The sequence below is a fragment of the Eupeodes corollae genome, chromosome 3 (genome assembly GCF_945859685.1).
Source record: "Eupeodes corollae chromosome 3, idEupCoro1.1, whole genome shotgun sequence".
NCBI classification, from domain to species: Eukaryota; Metazoa; Arthropoda; class Insecta; order Diptera; family Syrphidae; genus Eupeodes; species Eupeodes corollae.
Window position 1 is genome coordinate 100,472,963 of NC_079149.1, and position 26,832 is coordinate 100,499,794.

The 26,832-nt window shown below is 33.8% G+C and overlaps 4 protein-coding genes across 5 annotated transcripts in view; 1 reads left to right on the plus strand and 3 right to left on the minus strand.

The window, feature by feature from the left end:
- Nucleotides 1-23,093, plus strand: part of LOC129952452 (meiotic nuclear division protein 1 homolog) — a 312,005-nt gene extending 288,912 nt beyond the window's left edge. The window contains exons 1-4 of one of the 2 annotated variants that reach the window (XM_056065036.1): nt 20,942-21,048; nt 22,203-22,464; nt 22,523-22,775; nt 22,835-23,093. In XM_056065036.1, coding sequence (XP_055921011.1) covers nt 22,238-22,464; nt 22,523-22,775; nt 22,835-22,975 — 621 coding nt within the window. In that variant the 5' untranslated portion in view covers nt 20,942-21,048; nt 22,203-22,237 and the 3' untranslated portion in view covers nt 22,976-23,093. Of the gene's footprint in view, nt 1-20,941; nt 21,049-22,202; nt 22,465-22,522; nt 22,776-22,834 lie in introns of those variants that run through there. The other variant, XM_056065035.1, reaches the window with a different exon arrangement.
- LOC129952448 (probable aconitate hydratase, mitochondrial) lies at nt 1,310-13,075 on the minus strand. Its single transcript, XM_056065031.1, has 5 exons — nt 12,864-13,075; nt 3,631-5,090; nt 2,513-2,684; nt 1,937-2,440; nt 1,310-1,879 (listed from the first exon to the last, which is right to left on the minus strand). The coding sequence occupies exons 1-5, from the start codon at nt 12,894-12,896 to the stop codon at nt 1,685-1,687; spliced, it is 2,364 nt and encodes a 787-aa protein (XP_055921006.1). The 5' UTR covers nt 12,897-13,075; the 3' UTR covers nt 1,310-1,684.
- On the minus strand, nt 21,445-21,982 carry LOC129952453 (zinc finger HIT domain-containing protein 1-like). The gene has a single exon (XM_056065038.1). It carries the CDS (start codon nt 21,980-21,982, stop codon nt 21,521-21,523), a length of 462 nt encoding a protein of 153 aa, XP_055921013.1. The 3' UTR covers nt 21,445-21,520.
- On the minus strand, nt 22,021-23,158 carry LOC129952454 (general transcription factor IIH subunit 5-like). Its single transcript, XM_056065039.1, has 2 exons — nt 22,992-23,158; nt 22,021-22,207 (listed from the first exon to the last, which is right to left on the minus strand). Exons 1-2 carry the CDS (start codon nt 23,024-23,026, stop codon nt 22,021-22,023), a joined length of 222 nt encoding a protein of 73 aa, XP_055921014.1. The 5' UTR covers nt 23,027-23,158.
- Between the last annotated feature and the right edge of the window lie 3,674 nt (nt 23,159-26,832).

Consider the following 26,832-nt stretch of genomic DNA (forward strand, 5'->3'; position numbering starts at 1 on the left):
TATATGAGGTCCGATGTTTAAATTTTGTGTTATTGTAAAACCTAAGTATTTAAAAATTTGCAGTTGTAGAGTTACCGGATATCAGTAAGAATTCCAAAGTCATCCGCTTATAAAAGCACCTTAATAAGCAAATCACCAAAATATAAACCCCCTTTAACACTGTCTTCAAAGTCTTTAGTAAAAAGTGAGAAAAGCAAAGGACTCAAAATGCAACCTTTCGGGACACCCACTTCTGTCTTAAATTGATGCGAAGATGTTCTACCATTAGAAACTATCGCTGTTGTATTTGAAAGAAGTTTTTCATATATTCTTAAAAATGTTGTTGATAATCCAACACCTGCTATAGTTATAGTTTATAGTTTGAAAAGTAATAGTTTTCTGTTTATAGTATCAAAGGCAGCTTTTGAATCTACAAAAAAAGCACAGAGATTAGTTGTTTTTTTTGTATCCAAAAAACGTTTAGCGACATTAGTTAGAGTAAAAATTAGATCACCTGTAGAGAGGTTAGCTCTAAACCCAGCCTGAAAACAACTTATTTTGTTTATTGTTCCAACCCAAGGTATAAGTCCTAGATATAGCATCTGAGTAAACAGTTTTCGTAATGAATTGAGAACAGAGATACCTCTGTACCTTTCGGGGAGATTAGGGTCCCTTTTTTTATAGCTCTCTAAAATGGATGACTCTTTGAAGTTCTTTGGTATTTCTTCGTTGTTGAACACTCGGTTAAGTAAGAACAATATATATTGTAAAAATTGTGAGTTGGCATTTTTCAAAAACTCGTCTGGGATGCCATCCAAACCCGAAGCTCTACTTATGTACTTACTCTTTTGACACTAGAATGACAAACTTTCGGGGTTTAGTGCAATAAGAGAAGAGTTATGCATCGACAATTGTTTTAAAAAGCTTAGTGGACGCAGCTTTGAGTGAGTAAGGTGAATATTTGTTTAACAATTTTGTTCGTCAGAATAAAAAGAAGAGGACCTAAGCGCCTACCTTGGGGAACGCTAAAATCTACTCCTGGTTTCGTTTTTGATTTTCTTAAAAAGTGCTTCATTTTGTTAACACCAAGAGTGCTAAGGAAAAATAAAATAGATTAGGAATCAGTAAAACAACATTTACTAATTTTTTTTTAGTTTTTTTTTATTAATTAATACTATTTAACAAAAAAATTTAAATATAAGATGTTGCCATTGGCTACCGCAAAAAGTTCGTTCGCATTTAATATCATTTAACGTTTGTTTTTTTTTTCATTTCATTTATATTTTTTAAATATATAAACATCGCCAGCAGATATTTTGAATATTTATAATTATTTGTAGGCTTTTATGTATAATTGTATTTTTTTGTTTTTAAAATATGAAACAATATTAATTTAATATTTCGCAATTATTATTATTATTTTAGAACAACATGAATACGCTTTCAAATTAAAAAAAAAAAATATTTTAAACAGTATTAATCGGTAGCTAGATGATCGCCTGCTCTGTTCTACTGTGACAAAAATTGACTGACATTCAAACTTAAATCATAGGAAAGACTAATGGAACTGTCCTACTACTCATGTTATTAAGTATTTTAGAGAAATGATGTTCTAAAACTAGAGACGAGTTGTTTCTTTTTCTTTTGTTTGTTTTGGTGTTTTTGTTTGAGGGAACCTGAGGGATTTTGTTTAGGGAAAGGCCATTTAATTGCCAGATATTTGCTTCATGCGGTTGAGGGCACTGCCAGCCTTGAACCATTCGATTTGTTGTTCGTTCAATGTGTGGTTAAGCTTGATCTTGTCTACTTTGCCGTCGGCATGTTTGATTTCACAGTCAACTGGTTTGCCAGCTGCCAAACCCTTAAGTCCGAGCAGGGAGATTTTGTCAGTTGGTTGGATCTGAAATTTAAAATAAAATTAGAAAAGACGAATTTATAAGTTTGTCGTTTGTCATACCTTATCGTAGTCAGAGGGGTTGGCGAATGTGAGAGGAAGGAGACCTTGTTTCTTCAAGTTAGTTTCGTGGATACGGGCGAAAGATTTGACAATGATGGCACGGCCACCCAAGTGACGTGGTTCCAAAGCGGCATGCTCGCGAGATGAACCCTCACCGTAGTTCTCATCACCAACAGCAACCCATTTAATGCCATTGGCTTTGTAGTCCCTAGCAACTTCAGGTACTCCACACCATTCGCCTGTTCTCTGGTTCTTGATGTTGTTCATTTCGTTGTTCTCAGAATTGGTAGCACCAATGAACATGTTGTTGGAAATGTTGTCCAAATGACCACGGTATTTCAACCATGGACCAGCGGCAGAGATGTGATCAGTTGTGCACTTTCCCTTAACTTTGATTAGAACAGTCATGTCGGTTAAATCTTGGCCGTTCCAGACATCGAATGGTTCGAGGAGTTGAAGACGTTGACTATTGGGGTCTACATTTACTTTAAGGTTATCGCCGTTCTAGAAGAATATCAAAGAATTTGTAAGTTGGTAAAATGGGAAAATGAGAAAAAAGAAAGCTAATAAACTTACGGCTGGTGGAGCATCGTATGTGTCCATGCCGGGATCGAAACCCTTTGATGGCAATTCATCACCAAATGGAGCATCCAATTTGAATTCCTTGCCATCTGAACCCTTCAAACTGTCGGTCAATGGATTGAAATCAAGACGACCGGCAATTGAGAGAGCTGTCACCAATTCAGGACTAAAATTACAGAAGATATACACAAATTTGTTAAGTCAACAATAGCAGAGGAATTAGAAAAAGATTATTTATTTTTTATGAAATAAATTTAAAAGACTGGAATATGACTTGACTTTTAAGAGACCTATGACCTTTTTTAGTTTGTTTTTTGTTTCCTAATCAACTTAATTCCTATTTTTAACTTTGTCAAGTTTTACAAATTCAACTATTGCGCAAAATTAAGTGCTAAATATTCTCAAAAACACTGAAAATCAAAAATTCTGCAAATTACTTAAAATAGAAAATGGCAAACCGGTCTAAATTTAGGCAAATGTCAAGTGTTGCAAATTATACAAGAATTGGTTAAATAAAATTGTTTTGCCAAAATACATATTTTTGTGTCTTGAATCTAGAAAAATAACGTTAAGAATTAGTCTGAAAAAATAAGTCATTTTCTAGATGTGTATTTTTATTTAATTAAAAAAAAGCATTTATGTAATTGTCTCTAAAAGAAACACTAAATGACCAATTTTACTTAACGTCGAACAACATTTTTCTTAACAGACAAGATGCCAAAATAATTCATTTACCAAACCTATATAATTTCAATTGAATAGGTTTTGTCGTTTAGGCTAAGTTTTGCCTTATAGCAAGAAGCCCTATTTTTACTTTGTTGGAACAAGGAGTCTACTGCAAAACCTAAGGATTCAGAGGGAAGCTTGACTTGTTCTGAATGAAATGTTAAGCTAGACTCAAATGGCCATTAGTGTGATTAGTTTTTTTTAAGATACTACAGTTAGGCTCATCAGATAGATGCTAATGTACCATTCTTAGGGGCAAAAGTCTGGTTACTTTCTAACTTTTTCTACCATCTCTCTCAAAGGCTAGACTCTAGTTAAAAATGTTCCTTTCATGCAAAAATCTTTTACTCATTGAAGACCAAAAAATAGATAAAAAAGAAACTAACCTTGTGACAAAGCAGTGGGTAGCAGGATTGGCATCATTACGTCCGGTGAAGTTACGATTGTAAGATGTAACAATGGTGTTCTTTTCACCCTTCTTAACATCCTTACGATCCCATTGACCAATGCATGGACCACAAGCGTTAGCCAATACAGTACCACCGAATTCCGTTAATGTTGCGGCAATACCATCACGTTCAATGGTAGCACGGATTTGTTCCGATCCGGGTGTTACATTGAAGGGAATCTTCGATTTGATACCATGTTTCATTGCGTTCTTGGCAATACTGGCGCAACGACCCATATCTTCGTATGAAGAGTTGGTGCAGGATCCAATAAGACCAACCTTAATGTCCATGGGGTAGCCATTCTTCTTTGAGTTAGCACCCAATTTGCTAATTGGATGAGCCAAATCGGGAGTGAATGGACCATTGACATGGGGTTCCAGAGTGTCCAAGTTGATTTCGATCATTTGATCGTAATCACAGCCCTTGTCGGCGGTCAAGAGATTGTCCTTGTGTTTTTGTGCTTCGCCAGCGATTGCTCCACGGCCGGTGGATTTCAAGTAGTCAGCCATGCGGTTGTTGAAGGGGAAGAACGAGGTGGTGGCACCGATTTCAGCACCCATGTTACAGATGGTGGCCATACCTGTGCAGGAAATCGAATCAACACCAGAGCCGTGGTACTCAACAATGGCACCGGTACCACCCTTGACGGTGAGGATATCAGCAACCTTCAAGATAACGTCCTTAGGTGATGTCCAGCCGCTGATCTTGCCAGTCAAATGCACACCAATAACCTTGGGGCACTTCACTTCCCATGGGATGTTAGCCATTACATCAACGGCATCAGCACCACCGACACCGATGCACAGACCGCCCAAACCACCTCCATTGGGTGTGTGCGAGTCAGTACCGATCATCACGAGACCGGGGAAGGCGTAGTTCTCCAAAATGATTTGATGGATAATACCACTGCCTGGTTTCCAGAAGCCCAAACCGTATTTGGCACAAGCTGAAGCCAAGAATTCGTACACTTCCTTGTTCAGATCCTTGGCACGGGCCAAATCCTTCACACCACCAACCTGGGCTTCGATCAAGTGATCGCAGTGAACGGTTGAGGGTACAGCGACACGCTTCAAACCAGACGAGATGAATTGCAATAGAGCCATTTGAGCGGTAGCATCTTGCATGGCAACACGATCGGGACGCAGACGAAGGTAGGAGGTACCACGTTCAATTTCCTGCTCTTTGGGGTTGTCCAAATGGGAGTAGAGAATCTTCTCTGACAAAGTCAGAGGGCGGTTCAAACGCTTACGTACTACATCCAAGTTCTTAGCGAGCTTCTCGTATGGAAGGTAGACGTCGGTGTCGAATTTGGACATAGCCACCTTGGAGGCAACTGCGCACGAGGCGTGGAAGTTGCGTGACTGAACATCGAATCCATATTGGCCAACTTTGCGAGCCTGAAAGAAACAAAATAAAAATTGTTTTAAATATATTTTGCTATGTTTCTACGGAGTTGTTAGACATTCCAAAGGTCGAGTTTTTTTTTCTTTGCAAAAGATTATAATCAGGCAAAACCTGACATAAGAATTTCAACTTTATCAACAATTAATTTATAAGTATTATTTAATTCATTCTTAGCAAGTTGAGATAACGTTATCTTTTAATACTACAGCTTTAACTTATGAACACGCTTTATTATGCATCGTAGTAGTCGATATTTTTTTGAAACGTACATATTTTGTAAGCAAATCATTTACGCCTGCTCTCGTTTTTGGATAAGAAAAGATTCATAAGTGTTGTCGATTTAAGATAAAATAATCTCAAACTATCTGTTATCTTTATCTTGTTTTAAATAAAACAGCTTCATCATTTTTCTCTCACATTTAGCCTTGCAATTGATGTCAGTTTGACGCAGAATGTTAGGACTTGAGCTCGAAGAAAATTTATGTCTGGGGGTAAATGTTAAGAAGTTAACTGCTTTGTAAATGACTTTTTTTTTTTGAGTTGAAGTTGTCAATATGCAAAGGCCCAAGGTATTTATTACATAAGTGCTCCAGAGAAAAAAAAATTAAACTAATTGGAATATCTTCCTTTTTACGTTACTTGCGATATATAAATCTATTTTGTTCTAAAGACATTAAAGAAGCGCATTTTTTCTGATTGCAAACATCAACGTGCCTTGAAATTTGTCGTGCTTCATTTAAAATGCTTGTAATTTCCGCTCAGTTAAGGATTTCCATACAAATGCAACATATGATATAAAGAGGTAACGATCCCCTTGCAAGGCTTAGATATGACTACCGTTGATCCCTAAAATATTTTGGTTAGCGATAAAGCAAATTTTTGGTTGAAATGATATGTCAATAAATAAAATTGCCCTATTCGGACTTATGGTAACCCTGAGTTATATGTTTTATGGTTTGCTGGGATAATTAGTACATACTTCTTTAAGGTCGACGCTGACTTTTTGGTTTATAAAGTGAACAACAGCGACGAGCAGGAATTGTGGTTTCAATCAGAAGCCGCAACATGTCACACTTGATTTATTGAAGGAAAGCTAAGGTGCCCTCGTAGCTTCACGTTACGGAACCGTGAATTGGCCTCCAAGACCTAAGACCACTGTGTTTATTGATGATTCAACTTGTGTAACTCAATAATATGGCAATTTGTAACAATCAAGCTTGGAATCATTTTCTGACTGAAAACATATTTAGAATATTTTTATCTTGGTTTTAGCATTAATTTAATGCATACCAATTTTAGAAATTTATAATTGCACACATTTTATACAAGGGTCCTCATTGATTCATATCCACACCAATGTCTTTAGAGCTCTGCCCATACATTTTTATTAACAAATCCATTTGTTTGAACCTTTCGAATACTATGAATGTTTTATTTGATTGTGATTACTCTGAAGTTTTTTAAATCAGTTTTTAATGCGGTTTTACTCAATTTTTAAACCATTTCTGTTTTAGAAATTTCTTTTTTTCCGACAACCTAGAAAAAATTTAGAACTTAAAGTTTCTGTTTTTGTTAGACGACCTTAATAATTATTTGTAAGTATTTTTTAAGCGTCCATAGACATTTACTTTAGTCTTTACACTCAGGAAATAGTTTTTAAATATAGTACACAGTTCCGAAGTAACATTTTTGACTTTTCCAAACTAAAAATAACTGCTCTTAAAGAAATAGAACCGAATGACTTGCAACTCTAAACCATTCCTTAAGTTTATATGACAAATCTTTACAACTGCAAATTTGAGAAAACACTTTTCATGGCAAGAATTTTTTTTTGGAGTATTTGTCAATTCCTCGCAAGAAGTAGTAGCCGTAAAAAAGACTTAGATGACAAAGGCCGGGATTGGAATCGAGACTTAAAGCATGACAGTCCTACCCAATGTCTATAGACACATTTTGTTTATTAATGTATGTTTTTTTTTTGTTAAATCATTATCGTAATCGTTCTAAGAGTAAGTTTTTAAAAATAAAAAGAAATTTTTTGAAATTTTGAAGGAATTTAAGGAAGATAATAGAACAAATCTCCAGAGTACAAAAATATAGTTCTTATCATCTAACGTCTCTACTTGAGCACCCAAGAGGTTGTGAAAAAATCATTTTAGAGGATTCGAGTATTCAAAAATGTGCTATGCCAAAAAACAAAAAGCTTCAATTTTCTTTATACGGGATGATTGGTATAAGAATTAGCACGAAAAGGCTAGAGCGAGTATGTTGGGTTAAGACAAGAAAAAATCGTTAAAACAGCCCGTCTAGTCGGAAATTAAGTTAGTTAAGCCTGATTGTTTTTTTATTATTAACTAACAACTCAAAAAAACTAAAGTGTTTTCTAGAAAAAAAATAATTTTCATTATTTTTTGTATTTTAAGAACTAAAACCACATTTTAGCATCCGGTTTTTCTTTTCTCATTGAATGTTAATAACACCATTATATTTTAAAAACATGAATTATATTTAATTAAATACAATTTTTAAAAGAAATAGTTTGAAATACAAACAAAACACTTTTTAAAAATAAACAACATCTATAATATAAAAATAAGCCGGGTTTTCCTTCCTGACGCTATAACTCCAGAACGCACGAACCGATTTCCACGGTTTTGTATTCGATGGAAAGGTTTTGGGCTCCGTGAGGTTTATAGCAGAAAAAATTAATTAACAATATCAACAGAAAAGCGGTGAACTGCGTTTAGCTTAGAAAGCTATTGTAAAAGTTCCGATTGAATTTTTTTTTTAAATTTTTTGACGTTTCAAGGGCCCTGTATTCTAAACCAAAGCTTACTTTTTTGAATTTTTTTTAACTCAACCATATCTCGAGTAACGTCGCGATATCAACTTCAAATAACGTTTGTTTTAAAGATAATCATAGAGCAATAATGTAATTTAAAAATATGTAGAATAATATGAAAAAGTTCATTTTTGACATCGGTTTCTTTTTTCCTCAATCTACTTCGCTTTTTTCCTCATATCTACTTCCACTTTTTTTTTTGAGAAGTGGTAGCGATGTGCATGATGCATTGAACCAGGAATTAAATTGAGAGCTATTCTATTCTTCCTGGACGCACCTGGAGGAACAGGGAAAACATTTGTTATTTTATTGATTTTGGCCACTATTCGATCAAGATGTGACATAGCTTTGGCGATAGCACTATCTGGAATTGCGGCAACTCTTCTAGATGGCGATCGTACTGCACATGCTGCGCTTAAGTTGCCACTCAATTTAAACACAATTGATACTCCAACATGCAATATTTCCCGATCCAGTGCAATGGGAACATTTTTGATGCAATGCCAGCTCATTGTTTGGGATGAGTGCACAATGGCACATAAGAAATCACTTGAAGCACTTAACTTCACACTGAAGGATCTTCGACGACGTAAGAGCATCTTTGGCGGCTTGATGATATTGTTGGCAGGCGATTTCAGGCAGACGTTGCCGATGAATTGAAAGCACTTTTGTGGAATAACGTAAAAACATTATCGCTTAACACTAATATGAAAGTTCAACTTCAAAATTATCAAAGTGCTGCACAATTTTCTAAACAATTGTTATCTTTTGGAAATGGAAAAGTGCCAGTTGATGCGACTACGGGATTAATTACTCTTAAAAACCACTTTTGCCGATTTGTGGACTCTCAATTAGCTCTTATTGAAAATGTTTTCCCAAACATTAGTGAGAATTATCAGAATTATGCTTGGTTAAGTCAACTATCAAGAATAATGATGTACAAGAAACAAAGCCATCTGGTGGCGAAACGAAGATCGCCGGGATTGCTAGTTAAAGAATGAATTTCTGGCTTTTCAAATGCTATAGCATGTCTCTGTTGGTGCTACTGTTATTATTTAATACATTTTTCTCTACTGAAAGGCAATTTTTTTAGAAAATTAGACATTATATTTTTGCCTGTCTTAACTTGGGAATAATTTTCCAAAATTTGAAATCTTTGCATCTTTTATTTTCTAGATCAAGTTATGCAATGACAAAGGAAACAGATTCTCTAACTGTTCTATGAATCGGTGTTTAACCATCATTTTCACCTTATTTTGTAATTGTGCATTAATTAAATTTTTACATTTTCCGATAGAAGGCCTGAGGGAAGGCAGGCCTGCTGACACATAAATAATAATTGCATTTATGCTAAATTTTTGTATAGTATTGTCTGTAGATGTAGTCTATCACAAGACTAATCGAAAATTTTGCAATTTATTGTAAATGGTAAAAAGCGTGTAAGATATTTTAATTGGGAGATTGTGTTGTTAGCTTAATTTGTAAGCTTTTTAAATAGCAACACATACAAAAAAAAAAAAAAACATTTCGATAAATTAAGATTTGATAAAATAGATTTGTTTGACACAACAGTTGATAACGTTTTTCTTGGGCTATTGAGTTTTTCAACTAAGCAATTCTCCGACGAGACATGTTTTGAAAGGGTTATTTTATTTTGAAGCTCCTCAATGATATTCAGTTCCGATCTTTGAAAAATCATCAATTTTGTTTAAATACCGGAGTCTCTTTCAACTTTCAACTATAAAGCTCTATAAGCTTCATTTTAGAGGCATATTTATGTATATAGAAAACGGTTTATAGTACATATATCGTTTTACTTTTCTTATTAAAACTAATATTGATGCATATGAATATTGTGAACGGTTCTTTTTTTGTACAATTTCTATTTTGAATTATTCCAATTTATTTATATATATTATATAAATATATATATTTAAAGAACGGCCTAGGCAAGGTTAGGTGTAACTAGAAGGTGTTAATAAGACGTATAGGTTCAATTTGGCAATACTTTTTTTGAAGTTGGTTTTTTTGACAGCTGTAACTTGATTTAGGCACAGCTTGGTTTGCCATTTCATAATGGCTGCGTTCAATCTCAGATAGATAGGCTATCCGGATACCTTTTTGCAAGTGTTTTACGTGTAAAATAACAGCTGATCAAAAACAGCTGAGATGTCAAAAAGGAAAAAATTCTTGCATACCTACTTTTGGATTAAAGGTAGGCAAGAATTTCAACACACGATTAAATTCCAAAAAACTTGAACATTGATTTCAGCTTTTTGTATTTGTTGATAAACAAAAAGATACAAAATGTGAGTTGAAGTTGTATTTGAGGATGTTCTGTACATAATAGACAATGAAGAAGTTATTTGCCTCCGAATTAAGGTTATCTCATGTTTATTAAATTGTTAGGCACCTATCAGTTCATCATGGTCCGAAAAATCAGTTGAATTATCCATTAAATGTTTTATCTTACAACAATTTTGACTTCAAAGCTTTTTCTCTGCTTTTTGTATAAAGCTGAAAGTTGGTTAATTTTTTTTTTGACAGCTATCTCAATACAGCTAACCAACTAGTTCAACAAAATCCACCTGTCTAAGATACCCTATCCAACACGAGATTAAACGCAGCTAAAGAATAAACATACTCCTGAACAACGTTTGGAAATCTCGGCTGGAATTTATTTGACCACTACAGCCACTTGCCTGATACGGTTTTTATAGCAATACCTTATCGTGTAAAAAAACTCCCTTTATTATTTTCATCGGTCAATTTTTAAATAAATATATCGTTCCCGTTCTATTAAAACTCCCTAAGTCAATTTGAAAGTTTAGACAGAAAATAGATTTTGTTATTTTCATAAACTTTGGATGAAAATGCACTTAGAAAGTTTTTAAAGACCGTGACAACATATTAAAAGTAATATTTTTGATATCATCAAATTTTAAAATTTTCAAAGATCGCATAATCTTTAAAAAAGAGCAAACAAAAGAGCTTACAATATTTAATAATAATTACAACTGTTGCTATTATTCAAAGTTATAATTCGATTAGAAAAGTGTTTTTCAATAACAAACAAACAAATTGGAATTACTTAAACGTGCAGTGGCTATGAACAAATGGAACTTAAAGCTTCTTTCCACACCGTTATCTCAATAACTAACTTTTGCTATTATTTTAAAAACCTATATTTTAAGTTAACATTTATTCAGTAACAAATGCTAACAAAACAAAAATAACAGAGAAAACTTACTTAATTGTTTTAAAACAATTTTTTTTTATAATTTTGATAAATAATTTAATGTCTGTATTGATTTTAGTCAATCTATGATTGTAACTAATTTAAGCAAGAACAAGTATAAATTGGGGTTTTAAAATTCAATTAAATTATTGATCACAATGTTACCTACCTTCCTAGACAACTTAGGTGATAAGAATTATCTTGAAAAAAAATATCTTCAGGGTTAAACTTTCATACATACCTATGTGTCTACATTGTACCTTTAAAATAATCTTAACATTGACTATTTGTTGTTCTTCTGTCTATTTATAAATTATCTTTAAAAATACCATCCATCATCAACTGCATTCGACAAACTTGATCAATTTTAAACTAAGTGCGTTGGTCCTGAACTATTTAAATATTTTTTCCCACATCGAGAAAAAGTGAAGAGAAAGATAGAGAGAGAGACAATTTGATGTTATTTGATCTATTTTAAGAATTTTCTCACAATATCCCGCTCAAATATATAAAATTCATAAATATCAACATAGATACAACATCAAAGAATTAATTAAATATCATTTGCATTCAAATTAAATTCGAGAGAATATCAATTGCATAATTAAAACCTATTTAAAAAAGAAAAACATAGACAGAGAGCCAACTTTCTGAGGCTATCTGCTTCCCAATCGAATGCAAATTGCAATCAATTAAAATAATAGTGTTCTTAACCGTAAACAAACACTTTTTTCAAATTACTATTACACAAACAAACAACGGCTTTTCTGGTCGCAAAAAAAAGCTTTAACTCTTGGTCTTGTGACCTTAGCTGCAGTTTCATAATAAGCTTGAATTTAAGTATGATAAATGTCTTTAGGTTGTGGGAGGTTTCGCGTCGTTGTAGTCGTAGGTAATTCAAACAGCGAAAGTTGACTCAATTTTTTTTCATTTAAGTCACTCGGTCATTATAGCCCAACAGCCCCAAACAAACAAATAAATCAATAAGCATAACATGCAACTCTCAACCTTTAGCTGGAAATTGTTGTTTTTGTTTTCTATAAAAAAAAATTCTTATTTCGTTAAACCAGTGATAAGAAATTATTCAGCCATGTGATGCCGCCGACTAATTAAAATTCAAAGTTTTATGACGACGGCGAAGACGAAACCGACGTCGGAGAAGCAAAATAAAAGTTTTACCTTATTTTGCTTCTTAATGTGCTTCTCCTACCGCTGGTGATCTTGATTTTCAAGATTCTCTGCCAAAACCGAAAGTGACCCTCAAAAAACAAAATTTAAATCAAAAGTTCAGCGACCCACGTTTGGCAAGCAAAACCTTTATCGCCGTCTTCGTCGTTGTCAACGTCTGACTAAAAAGAAGAATCGCATTAAAAAAAACAAAAACAACATCGACACCGAAAACGAAGACGAAAAATTTGCTAGGACGTCCGTTCTCGGGTGGTTAGATAACCAATTTTATGTAAAGTTAGGTTATGTGGCAAAGAAGAATAAAGAATTTTCCACATCAAGAATCACTTCAAAGATCTATTTCAGGATATCGTAGTTTCTAGAATTCTTGAATTTTTCTATTCCTGGAGAGAGTTGTTTCTGCAAAACCCGGAATATTCACACCCACAAAAATAAGAAGTACCAAAGGAAAAAAATAAAAGATGTGAGGTAACAGCACACTTAGGTATATGCACTTACCTGGCCCTGCAATAATCTTAAAGATGCAGCCATAATTAGAAAAAACGATTAATTCCTTTGGCAAATTCCTTAAGAACACGGGTTCAAAAAAAAATCACAACACTTGGGAGCTTAGGTAAGAGCTCTTTTTATATTGCAGCTCGGATTTAATCGGAATAATTTTTTGCACAAAAATTCAACTTTTTTCTATGACACCGGACGAAATCTTCAGCCTTCTCAGCTGGAAGATTTTATATTCTGACTGAATTTGAGTGGAAGTTCTATGTTGGTTGGGCCATTTTGATTATACAATCATTTGAATGAGTGGGAATTTTTAATGGGGATTTGGGGTGACATCTTGTGGGCAATAGATTTTTGTTCGGTTCTATCTTATGTTAAGGCTATAACTACAGTGGGATTTTTATTTAGCCGTTTTTCGTGTAGAACTTTTTGCAGTGTGAATTTTCCCTCAACACTCAAAAATTCTGGAGCTTGTCTATTGTTATTTTATAACACAATATTTTTATAAACGATACTGTAATCAGGAAAATTGTGATGAATTAAATGGGATTAACCTAAAAAACAATTCAAACTCTAAATTATGGCTGAAACACATACACGCTTCAGCTTCGGCTTCGTCTCCGTTACGTTAGGCCCGCTTCGAGGTTGCTTTGAATGACATTTCTATTATTTCATCCCTCCAAAGAGCAAATATTTTGTTTGTTGACATTTTTTTACTGCTGATGAGCTGTCAGACAAAGCAAATGTTCAGAAAATTGAACTAGAGCTTCCGTTTGGAGTCACATTACGTTACATTACATTCTTTTCCTTACGATTGTCAAACAAAACGTGAGGTCGAAGCTACATTGTGATAGCATGCATTGAATTCCTGTGGCTGAACTCGTAAACGTCAGGCGAAGCCGAAGCTGAAGCGTGTATGTGATTCAGCCATTAAGAGGAGCTAATGCACTGATGTACTTATTTTTTTTTTGAACAAGCTCTCGTTTAAAGGGTGGTTACATTTTAAGCGTTAGCGTTGATTTTGAATAAATAGCAAAATATTTAGGAAATTATTATCATTTCTTTTTGTTATGATATTGTTCAGCCTACATTCAAAAGAAGCCTGAATGACTTTAATGCGTTGCTAGATTGTTTTAAATTGAACAAGTGTTTCACTGAGAAATGTCAAATGAAATGTGGAAAAAAACTTGACGTTTTCGTCTGGTTCACATTCATACATCCCCTTTAAATTCAACCACTATTTGTATTTTCTAAATAAAATTTAATGACAAAAATGTCTAATTTTAATTATAAATTTGTTTTTTGGTAATATTACATTTTTTATAAATTTGATAGCTCAAAAACAGGTCAATATTTTTGAAATTGATTCAAACGTAAAACGTATATTTGTAGGCGCTCTTAATAACTACTTACCAAAAATAATTCCAAAAAAGGTTGATTGTATGTATAAAAGATTTTCGAAATAAATGCATAATAAATTTGGCTTAAAATATAAGGTTAAATTTTAATGTTTAACTTTTGCGTTTCCCACTATTTTTTTCTTAAACAAAAATGAATTTTATTTGTGAAAAATTATTTAGAACGTTAAAAAAAAAACTAATTTAAGTAACTCGCCTAAACATAAACATAGATTTGTTAATCAAAAATATTCATGTTGTTTAAAATAAACCGATGAACGATTCTTTGAAAATCTTACAGCAAAAAAGCCAAAATTGGCGTATTTTGTAATAAGTCTGAATGCTTGTTGAAAGAAAATCAACAAGCATTGATTTTGACAGTTTTCCATTTTGACATTTAAATATGTTGATTGTTGAGAGCTTCTCGTTTTTATTCTGAATTGAAATCCATGAAAGGAATCGGCTTTGTGATTTTTGTATAAATAATAGTTAAAAAAGATATATGTATGTTTTTTATTCACAGGCATTCAAGGGGTTATTAATACCCTTAACATCTTTACGTTTAAAAACAGTGTGAGTGTTAGGAAAATGGGAAAGATTTTATAGGGGATACCATTGCACATTGGCCTTTAAATTAAAAGCATTACAAATTCTCGATGAGTAGTTACAAAAATCTCTATACTTAAAAGTACGTAGGAAATCGAGCTCAAGGGTAAACTGATGAGAATCTTGGATGTAAAAGTATGAAGGGTGAATGAAACTGGGTAATTTGAAGAAACATTTTTTGTAAGAACATCTATAAAGCAACGAAAGGCATAAAACGTTGCGTCGGTATTCGATTTCTTTAAATGTTTCTGTTATAGTTCTATCGCCTATCATTTTCGAAGCTCTTTTTTGACCCTACCTAATTATATTTAAGTTTTAGATGAATGAAGGCTTAATAAATTGCAGCCAAATCAGAAGGGGCGAAAAGTCACTTGAACGGTCGGAGAAATCTTAAGCACCTAACAGCATTGTTGGTAATGTCGAATATGTGGTGTATTCCACAAGAGGTGATCTGTGAGACACATACAGAGTACTGATGTTTTTCTGAATGCAAGTGGCACTCATAGAGTGTGACATCGGTTGGTGGTTACGCTTTATTGATAAGAAAAAGCATTAAGTTCTTGAAACATTAAAGTCTGCACGGTTCAAGTGCTGTCGAGATCGGAATTTAATGAGCTTATCATACGCTGTCGTTGAAGTTCCACATCTGAAGGACAAGGATGTGAATCTAGAAACAAACCAGCCAGCGAAATATTTGAATGGATTAGAAAACACGAGATTATTTATAAATACAAGGAAGATAGTCGGAGACCAAACGGAGCCCTAAGGGACAACATCTTTTTTTGTTTTTATTTGAAACTATCCAATACAACTTGTATTGAATGGTAATAAAGGTGGTTTCTAAATCAAAGAACAAGTAAATCATCAATACCAAAAGCACTTTTTTTCGATGAGAGAGATTGGTGCCGAACTCTATTAAATATTTTTGAGATATCAAGCAATAATCTTAGTTTCTCCAAAACAATGTAAAGATTTGCTCCACTGTTCGGTGATATAAACCAAAAAATCACCAGTGACTTATTGCTTCGAAAGCCATACTGCTGATCATTGAGAAGCTTTCACATCAAGAACGCGATTGTCATTTTGCAACGAATATGGCGTTTTTGTTGCTATACAGTTACCATGACATGATTAATTTGTTTGAATCTTTTTTTTTAATTTTTGACAGCTTCATGTTAAATGTAAATTTGTCCACTCAGAATATCTGTCTATTTACCTTTTGGTTGATTTTCACAAAAACTTTTATTTTGGAAAACAACACTGTGAAATAATATGAATTGAAAAACTGATGTTTTTCACCAAGCTTTTATTTTTTTAGCAAAGAATTTGTTTTTTAATTTTCTGAATAGGGTATAATAGGGTTTATCCGGCTGCCCTTCCTTGGAGTTATCCTAAGGATCTGGCCCTCCAGGTTGAGGGTTACGGACGGATTCACTGTTGACAAGCCACGCAAATGAACGTACGTGGAATGTTAGGTCCCTTAACTGCAGCAAAGCAGATATTACAGCCATCAATTAAGTGCGATGGGATGGACCGGGCAAACGCAAACTAAAAGACTGCGATATCTACTACGGCGACTGCTACCGAGAACAAAGACAGCGTCTATTTGGGTGTGGATTTGTTGTTGGAACTAGGCTCGGGCAAAAAGTCTTGAGTTTCAACAGTGTGAGCGAGCGCATCACGACAATCCGCATCAAGGCTAAATTCGCCAACATAAGCCTAATATGCGCGCATGCCCCAACAGAGGAGAAAGATGAAGACACCAAAGACATATTCTTCGAACTCTTGGACAAGACATATGAGCAGTGCCCTGGCTATGACATTAAAATTGTCTTAGGAGATTTTAATGCCAAGCTAGGAAGAGAAGACATCTTTGGTGGCATAATCGGGAGATACAGCCTGCACGACACTACCTCCGACAACGGATTCAGTCTGATCGATTTCGCTGCTGGGCGAGACGTTCTGGTAGCTAGTACGCAGTTCACACATCTTAATATCCACAAGGGGAAATGGAAATCTCCCGATCAATCAACCGTCAACCAGATTAACCACATTGCGATCGACGCACGACACTGAGAGGCCAACATTGACTCGGACCACTACCTCGTTGTAGCCACGGTACGGCTACGGATATCCCGATCCAAGCCAAAACAAGGAAGTACTGTGAGAAGATTCGACGTTAGACACCTACAATCGCAAGAGACTGCCATGTCCTTTTCCAATCGAGTCTCTAATAACCTCTTAAGGAGTCCTATGCTGCCTGCATTAAGCTTTGAAAACCAGTGGCAACATTGCCTTGCAGCCATCAGAGATGCCGCCTCCCAAACCTCCCAAGGGTACCAGCTACGAACCGAAGCCTGTAAAGACGATCAGGGGAACACCGTAGTAGGTCCGCAGGTCGATGCTGAGAATATGGAAAGATCACTTCTCCAAATTATATAACGGCGATTACAAACCGAATTCCGCTGTAAGGGAGATAGAACCACTCAACCTCGGCGACGCAGATCAACAATTCCGCCTACCCGACCTTGACGAAGTGAAGATAGATATATCTAAACTTAAGTCAAACAAAGCTGCTGGAGCTGACGGCATCGCTGCTGAACTATTCAAAGCAGCAGGCGATGACTTGGTACGGGGCATGCACCAACTCATCTGCAAAATATGGTCGGAAGAAAGCATGCCCGATGAGTTTAATCTCAGCATAGTGTGCCCGATACATAAGAAAATAGATCCTCTAAACTGAGCCAACTACAGAGGCATCTGTCTCCTTAACATTGCGTATAAGATCCTCTCTGCAATATTATGTGAACGTCTGAAGCCATTCGTCAACAACCTGATTGGTCCTTATCAGTGTGGCTTCAGACCAGGAAAGTCCATGGCAGATCTTGGAAAAAGCCAGGAGCTTCAAATCGAAACCCACCATCTCTTTATCGATTTTAAAGCCGCGTATGACAGCATCTATAGGGAAGAGCTCTACAGAGCAATGTCTAGTCTTAGCATCCCTGTCAAACTTTTCCGTTTGGGCAGAATGACAACGGAGAAGCACGCTACTCTATCAAGGTCGGAAAAGATCTTACCGATACATTTGATGTCAAAAAAGGTTTAAGACAAGGTGATGCACTGTCATGCGACTTCTTCAACATCGTTCTGGAAAGAATTGTGCAAAACTCAACCATCAACACTGAGACACAATCTTCCAAAGGTCCATCCAATTACTCCGATATGCAGATGATATTGACATAATTGGAGGAGCACTGCGACGGAAGTGAAGTAGATGGGTTTATTGATCAATGAGGCAAGACCAAGTATATGTTGTCATCAAAGAAGGACACAGAACAACGACGTTTTGCACAAAACGTCACCATGGACAGCTATAACTTGGAGGTAGTTCAGGACTTTGTTTACCTATGCACCGCTATTAATACAGACAACGACACCAGGGCTGAAATCAAACGAAGAATAATTCTTGCAAATCTCTGCTTCTTTGGACTTAGAAAGCAATTGAGAAGTAAAGACCTCTCTAGAGCATCTAAAATCACCATCTATAAGACACTCATCATCCCGGATGGAGAAAGGAGGAGAAGATATAACGACGAACTGTACGGGCTGTACAGCGACACTGATCTAGTTAGCAAAATTAAAGTCCAACGGCTAAGATGGCTAGGTTATGTAGAGCGGATGGACATCAACGCTCCAGCCCGGAAGGTCTTCGAATCCAATCCCGAAGGACGGCGCAGTAGAGGAAGACCGCGACTCAGGTGGCGCACCCAGGTGGGAGAGGACCCCAACCAACTTGGCGTGCGAAACTGGAAACAGCTAGCTAGGGATCGAGCTGGCTGGAGACGCATGTTGGTTGAGGCCCAGGTCCACCCCGGACTGTAGCGCCACCTTAAGTAAGTAAGTAAGTAAGAAAAGGGTATAACTTTGAAGCTTTGAGTAATTGTTCAGTTTTTTTTTCTATGTAGGTACAACACACCTACGGCCTTGCTCTACATCTTAAAAATTCTCTATGGAAAGATGTGTACCGCTAGTTTTTTGGAGACCCTAACTTTTTGATATTGTTTTCTATCTTAATTATTAATAGTTACATGCTCGCTTTACTGTATGCCGGCAACTAGTCAAAGAACAATTTTGAAAAATAAAAACATCTATTTTCAAACGAATGATTAGAAACAAAATTTCGTTCAAAAGCACGGTCCATGAGATGTAAGTTAAAGGATGTATGTCACCGTTGGCGGGTTAAATATTATGTATTAATTTTAACACGTGTTTTGGGAACACGATCAATTGACAAATCCTCCAAGAGTTATTCTTGTCATGACAACTGCTTTCTGCCATTCGGACTCGACTTAAAACTATAGGTCCCCTTCATCCCTGACCCTATTCTCAACAGACTGTTGCGCCCTATAATTTATTTAAATATATTTGTTTGTTTTTAATTTAAATAAAAGATTTATTTGAGTAAATTATATTTAAATGCAAATATGAGATAATTATATCTAAATGCTGTAAGATCTGTTTTCATTTTTAGTTTATGTGCCTTTGCCGGGTAGATAACTGTGAAACGTCAACACCAGTGTCTTTGTAGGTGAAATTTGGACACAACTTCTGAGAAATATTTTCAAATCATTTTGCAGTTTCAATAAGATAGTAAGAATAATTTAGTTTTGTAGTCACCAGCTTAATGAATGCGGTCATTGACAACCTGTCAAACTACCACTATAAAAAAATTACAAAAATTGTTTTTATAACTTCCAATTACAAAATGAATAAAGTTAAAAATCAATATGCTCTAAAGCAGCATTCACATGAGCGCGAACACAAAACGACAAATGAATTACAAAATGTGAATTTATATACGTTTGAAGACATACATATTTGCACAGAAATTCTCAACAAAACGATATCAATATAGTTTCTATTTGATTTATGATGCATACTATTACTTTTCAATATCATATATTAATAAATTTAAGAAAACAAATTTATTCTTCGCGAAAAAAATTGTAGGTGATACGAACTGTCAAACTTTAATCGCGTTCCACATTATTCACACTCGCAACGAATAAAATAATCGGTTGTACTTAACCTAAAAAACAATTCTTGTTTTGGTTTCGGTGGTGACTGGTGTCCGGCTGTGTGATGAATTAAAAACTCTCATGTGAAAGAAATGTCAAAATGGACAAATATTCGTTCATTTGTTGGTAGTGCTTATGTAAATAGTGCTTAACTTGCTTGAGAAATCCGATAAAAATGTATGAGATAAATAATTCATGTTTTAAAATTAAACCATATGGCAAATCGAATATTTATGTAGTTTTCTGACAAATAGCTGAAAGCGTTAGACAGGAAAAAAAAAAGAAAAACTTTGGTTTATTAAATACTGAACAATTTTCTTTTGATTTAGATGACGTTTTGCTTTTTATTTTCGTTTTCCTTTCAATCCAAAAAAGTTACTTTTTTGTAAACAAATCATTCACTTTCACAGTTCAATACTTTCTGATAGCCAAAGCATTTTGGATTTTTGTAAGTGTCTTATGACTTTGATTAATATTTAAAACCCCTAGAGCCCTATATTCAACAAATTGAAAATTAATACTGCGATGACTAAAGCTAATATTTTCATCCTGGTTTGTTGATTCCTGTAAGATTTATCACAAAAAACTGAAAAGCCAAATGAACTTTCCCAACGTTTCAATAAAGTTAATACATTATTAAGTCTTGAGTCTGTAGATGACTTGTGAATAAAAAAAAACAAAGAATTTATAAATTCGTTATTGAGTTATGAATTAGAACAAAATGTAATTCGTAAGTAACTTATGAGTATAAAAATTTAAGTCATGACTTACGAGATACAAAATTAAATTCATTACTGACATAGGAATTAAATCTTTCTTAAATCATTAGTCACCAACTACCTTATAAATTAAAGTCAAACTTTAGCTAGAAAGTAACTAAAGCTTTTGCAAGGAACTTTGAACAGAACTCCACTTACAAAATCGTAGAAAATAGCACTAGTAATTTTATAAAGTAAAGAAACAGTTCTAAAATTGACACATGTAAATGTCATACTGGTTTTGTTTGTTTTGATTTTTTCAATAAATTTGAATACAAATTCAAGAAAAGTAACATTTTTTCAATTATTACTACTTGAATAAATTCTCAAAATTATTTCTCATTTGGTAAACTAGAAACATGTTTTAATATTTGTATTAAATAGATATTATTTTATTGCAGACATTAATGTTTAGAGAACCGCTTCAACGACTTTAAAGGTTGTTTTTGAAGAATTAGAACTTTTGTTATCAGAATGAGCTCCGTCCATTTTCCAAGATCTTTTATACGTTTCTCTTGCCTATAACATCCAATAGGTACGAATAAAATTAACAGCTCTGTGGCAATCATAATTTGATATTCAATTCTTCGATCCTATAAGTACACATCCTCAATCCTTCTCCCAAACTATGCCATTCGAAAGTCGTATTTATCAAAACCCAATTGGCAAAGGTATGTCGTTCTATTGTAATATCCTGTCCCAAGTGCTGAGGCTCACAAAATTAAGATTAAAACAAAGACACTTTATTTTAAGGACGTTGAGTTTAAAAAAAAATCATTTAATATCTTAAAGTTTTTATATAATTTACATTCTAATTTCTACGCAGTCCATTTGAGACAACGCGTTTCCTGATGAGTGTGCAGACAACGAATGGAACAGTATCTTGTGCCACATGCGGTACAACTGTACTTGGAAAATACTCCACAAACTGCACAAAAGTGTCTAGGTGGATATTTAGAAGGCTTGGCTTGTGCCGTAAACCAATTTGGTCCTTCTGGTCTCAATTGTTTCTCTTCCTCCAAAAGTTGTTGTAGCGATTTTTTATATTTTGCTTTGGATTCCAGTGTTTTACGTTTGGGTTTCTTCTCCTTAGTACTTTTGAGACTGTCTTGGAATTTCGGTAGTTTCTTGGACATTACCAAGTCGGCATGTGGATCTTCGTGGAAATTATCCTGCTCCAAGGCTTCGAGAGCTTTCCGGGCACGTCGTTCTCTAGCAGCCTCATCAAGAACACGCTTTTTATCTGCATCCTTAATTCTATTCGATTCACGTCCTGTCATCTTTTAAAGTTTTTATTTTATTTTTAGTTGTTGTTAATTTATGGATCCTTTTCATGCAATGGGAAACTGATTTTATCCATTAAATCGTCAACACGAGCCTGTAGAGTTTCAACGATGTCTGTTGATATAAATAAATGACCTTCGTCTAGATCTTGAATTATGAATTTTCTTCCTAGAGCAAGTTTTTCGTCCAAGTGAAGAAGAAATTGTTTCATTGCAGGATCGCTGAAAGAACAAAAAAAAGAGGTTTGAAAAATGTCAAAGAAGAAACCTCTGTCTGCTGAGGAGAAGCGCACGAAAATGCTTGAACTCTTCCACGAGTCACAGGACGTTTTTCAATTGAAAGATTTGGAGAAAATTGCTCCGAAAGAGAAAGGTATTGTACAGCAGTCGGTCAAGGGAGTCTTGACGGAGCTAGTTGATGATGGAATCATAGATTCGGAGAAAATTGGAACAAGTGTTTACTATTGGGCTTTTCCAAAGTATTAAATATAACGTGAATCTTGTATGATTAGATTTAATTACATTTTTTTCTTAAAGGAAATCCATCAATGATTTGAGGAAAAAAATTCGAGAAGTGGAGGTGGTGAATGAAAAAGCTGACCTAAGAATCAAAGAACTCGAGGATTCGTTGAAAAAGTCAACAGAAGCCTTAGAAAACATTGACGAAGTTACAAGAATCCAAAACGAAGTGACGCTCTTGAAAGTTGAAAAAACCGACTTAGAGAAGGAACTAAATAGTTTGGGAGAGAATGATCCAGAAGTTCTGGTTGCAAAAGAAGACGAAATAAAAGTAAGTTTTCACCAATCTTTAAACCCTATAGGTACACATAGAATTTTCATTGATTTTAGAAACTACTCGAAGCCGCAAATCGATGGACCGATAACATTTTCTACATAAAATCATGGTGCAAAAATAAGTTTGGCAAAGAGGACAAGGAACTGGACAAGGGATTTGGAATACCAGACGATTTAGATTATCTACATGAATAAAACTTATTTTACTTACCACTGAACAAGAACACCTTTCATAACATTTACCATTATTCAATATATTTCATTATTTTGTTTTTAAAACAAAAACAGAAATTAATGCTAATCGCCGATTTATCAGAGAAGGTAAGTTTAGATTCTTATTCTTTACTTTTCAACTCAATTCAAGAAAAACAAATTTTAATTTTGCTAAACTTCAAAAAAACACTCAATTCCAGGGATGGTAGACATATTTTTGACAGCTTCTTGACATACGATGTGCACAAGTACATCTATTTTCTTGTAGAGGGCGCTTTGCCTTATTCTTTCAAATTTTAACAGGGTGCCCTTATAATGTGGAAATAAGTGATTTTTTTTGACGTTTTGCTAAAAGGTCTAGGATTTATGTAAGTTTTAACTATATTTTTTCTCCTTAGTTAAGTATGAACGACTTAAATGTACTCTAATACAAGAGCCTTTTATAGTAGTTAAGTCATTTTGATTGCTGGATTTCACACGTAATTATTTTGTTCCCCAGGAATGTCAAAAGCTATAAAGAGTTTCCCCCGAATAAGATTTCACTTCGAATTCAGAACTGACAGTTCGAAAAATGGGCATGTTCAGGAAATTGATCTCCATATATTTTCCGCCTCTGTTATTGGAACAGAACAAAATCTGAACCTAATTTTTTTCTTGGACACAAAAAAGTACAAAGTCAATGAGTTCCTGCAGTTTTCTTTTTAAATGATGTGCCACTAGCTGCCGTGATACGACTTGTTATCCTTCTCCAATCGGTTTCTTGGGCAGCTAAGAGATAATTCAAACTCGATAAAGTTACCTGAACTAATTAATGAATGAAATCACATTTTCAACTTTATTTAATCTTTGAAATTTAAGTAAATTTAAGCTGTCAAATGTGTGAGATTTCGAACATTCTTTTTTTTTCGGGTGCAAGACAAAATTAGGGAATGAGGTTAGGTTGAATCTCCTGATAGAGCTGAATCTGAATTTAAAATTGGTTTTGCATACAAAGATCCTAGTAATATTTTTCTATAAAACTTTTGAGAACTCTGAACCGTTTCTACGTATGATTATTAGATATAAATAGGTTTAATTTTTGAAGTTTCATAATAGAACTTCATCGAACTACTTTTTAAACGAACCGTTTTCTAATTAAAAAAATGTTGTAGTCTTTTCGGAATTCAGGACAAAAGGAATAATTCTGACAGCAATCCAAATTCCAATATTGATTTTCACTTATTTGCCAATGTAAAAAGTGACAGTCAATACTTTTATGCGTTTGCAGTTAATATTTTATTAGTACAACATTTGTAATGTCATAATTAATACATTTACAAAACTTTGTACATTCTTTTGCTATAGTAAATATGTAAATGTGTACATTTCATTCGCCAAGGATCAAGGTGAAAACTGATTTTTGTCAAAAGATTTTAGGCAGTGCACATCGCAAGAAAAAAAGTAGGATTCATATTTTTTGAGATAAATTAAATTGGATTTTTCATGGGTGAGAAAAAGTAATGTTTTTTTGATCTAGATCTGTCACCTGATTTATTTTTTGATTCAGATCAAACCTGCAGATCTGGATTTTTCAGGAGGTTTACCCCTATTTGCACTAATACTAATAAAGTTTTTAAAAAATGTGTAGCTGATAATTTGACAGCTCTACCAAACTCGATAAAACGTACACAAAGTTATTCTAATATAATGGCAAAAAACCAATTATAGTGCTCCATGCGCCACAAAGTATCAATTTTTAAATGGGAACCTGCAAAAGTGATGTCTGCAATCTAAATTTGAACACTCTTAGCCATTTTGAGAGCAATGGTTGGAACCAGCTGATTTGAATTAATTTCGATTTCCGAATTGTTGAAAATGTGGGCTGGGTTGCGACCCACACTGATAACTTCCCATCCCGTCTGTCGATTTGTCTTGCTTAAAAGTTTGTCTATATTTACTTGTATCAATTTTTACTAAATGTGCGTACTTTTTTTTGTAAATTTTATTTTTTATGAAAAAACTTACTGTTGGATTTTTATATAAAAATTACTGAATATCGTAAACAATATTTTCTGCGAAATAAAATAAGTTTGAAGCCAATATTTTTAATTTTTGAAAAGCTATTTAAGCCGAAAGTAAATTTTTACCAAGTTTTAGTATTGTTCTTAAGAGTTTTATTTCTTGTAAAAAAATTGTCAATTCGATTTTTTTCAAAATTTTATCGAATGTTGAAAACAATATTTCTTATAAGTAAAAATTAGTTTCAAGCTATTATCTCCAATTTTAAAGAAGATATTTTAGTCGAAAATCATTTTTTACCAACATTTGTTATTTTTTTTCGGTTTTTAATTTTTTTGTAAGAAAACTGTCAATTCGATCTTTTTCAAAATTTAACTGAATGTTGACAACAATATTTTTTGAAAGATTAAAGTAAATTAAAGCCAATATCTCAAAGTTTTGAAAAGATATTTGAGTCGAAAATCAATGTTTAAATTTTTAGGTTTTTATTTTTTGTAAAAAAAACTGTTAATTCGATTTTTCGCAAAATGTGTCTTAATGTTGAAAACAATATTTTTTATAAGATAATATAAGTTTGAAGCCTAAATTTCAAGTTTTTGAAAAGATATTTGAATCGATATTCAATTTTTACCAACTTCGAGTAATGTTTTTTTAGATTTTTATTTTTTATAAAAAAAACTGACGATTCGATTGTTCCCAAAATTTTATCAGATGTCAAAAGCATTATTCTTTGTTCCACAAAGTTGTTTTGGAGATAAAATCATATTTTAGTCGTAAAATTTTGGAGGTGACACATTTTTTTTCAGTTTTTTTGATTTATAAAAAAAACGGTTGAATGGATTTTTTTTTCAAAAAATATACTTCTTTCATATCACGTTACAATATATTATATAAAATCTAATTCAAGTCTCAAGCGTTTTTGGTTCGTAAGATATTTAGGGTTAACCAAAATATTCACCTTTTTTCAAACGGCTATGGTAAAAAAACCACCCACGCAATTTTCTTGAGAGCCCTTTCTGCATCTTTCTGCCTTATTATCTGTATAACAAAATTTATTTGAAGTCAATACCTCTACTGGTTCTTGAGCTATAGAGGTAGAAAAAAACGTCGCGAACGTACGAACGTACGTACACACGCACGCACTGACATCTTTCTAAAAATCTTTTATTTTGACTTAAGGGACCTTGAAACGTCGAGAAATTTCAAAATTTTCAATTTGACAAATCGGACCCATTACAATAACTTCCTATGGGAAGTTAAAAAAAAAACAAAAAGTTCGTTTAAAAAGTTTTAATTTCTTGCCCAACACTATTTCCAAGATCGCCAGCACTGATCAAAAACTGACCATATATACTCTTTTCCTCAATGTCCGTTTTATGTGAAAAAAGCAGAAAAATAGAAAAATCAGTGGTTAGTGTAATTGTATTGAAAGAAAACACAAAAACGCAGACAAATTAAAAAATGGCAAGTAGCATATTTTTAACAAAAAAAAATATACCTAACTGTCAGCATGATCGCTTAGTACGTCAAACTAAATTTATTTTTTGAAGGCCTGAAACGTAGACGTAAACAGATGACATAACCAAAAATATCAATTGTAAATGTGTTCGATATAGTTGAAAAATTTGTGTGTGTTTTTTGATTTCCAGCAATTAATTGCAATTTTGAATGCTTTGACGACAAATTATTCTAAATAAATATTTTAAATAGAAACGTGCCTCACATCAATTATTATCGAACAAAATTTTGCAACACTTACTTTTGGTTTCTGAAGTTTGTTTCAAACCAAATAGAAATACTTTTTGCAAATTATAAATATGCGTTCAGGTCAGTCAACAAAA

Bases quoted from the DNA above. Each gene is read 5' to 3' on its own strand.
- LOC129952454 (XM_056065039.1), bottom strand. From the start codon at position 23,026: ATGGTAAATGTTATGAAAGGTGTTCTTGTTCAGTG. The intron at 22,208-22,991 runs GTAAGTAAAATA...TTGTTCTTTCAG, and splicing joins AAAGGTGTTCTTGTTCAGTG to CGATCCTGCAATGAAACAAT.
- LOC129952448 (XM_056065031.1), bottom strand. From the start codon at position 12,896: ATGGCTGCATCTTTAAGATTATTGCAGGGCCAG. The intron at 5,091-12,863 runs GTAAGTGCATAT...TGTTTCTTTCAG, and splicing joins TAAGATTATTGCAGGGCCAG to GCTCGCAAAGTTGGCCAATA. The intron at 2,441-2,512 runs GTAAGTTTATTA...ATATTCTTCTAG, and splicing joins CATACGATGCTCCACCAGCC to AACGGCGATAACCTTAAAGT.
- LOC129952453 (XM_056065038.1), bottom strand. From the start codon at position 21,982: ATGACAGGACGTGAATCGAATAGAATTAAGGATGCAGATAAAAAGCGT.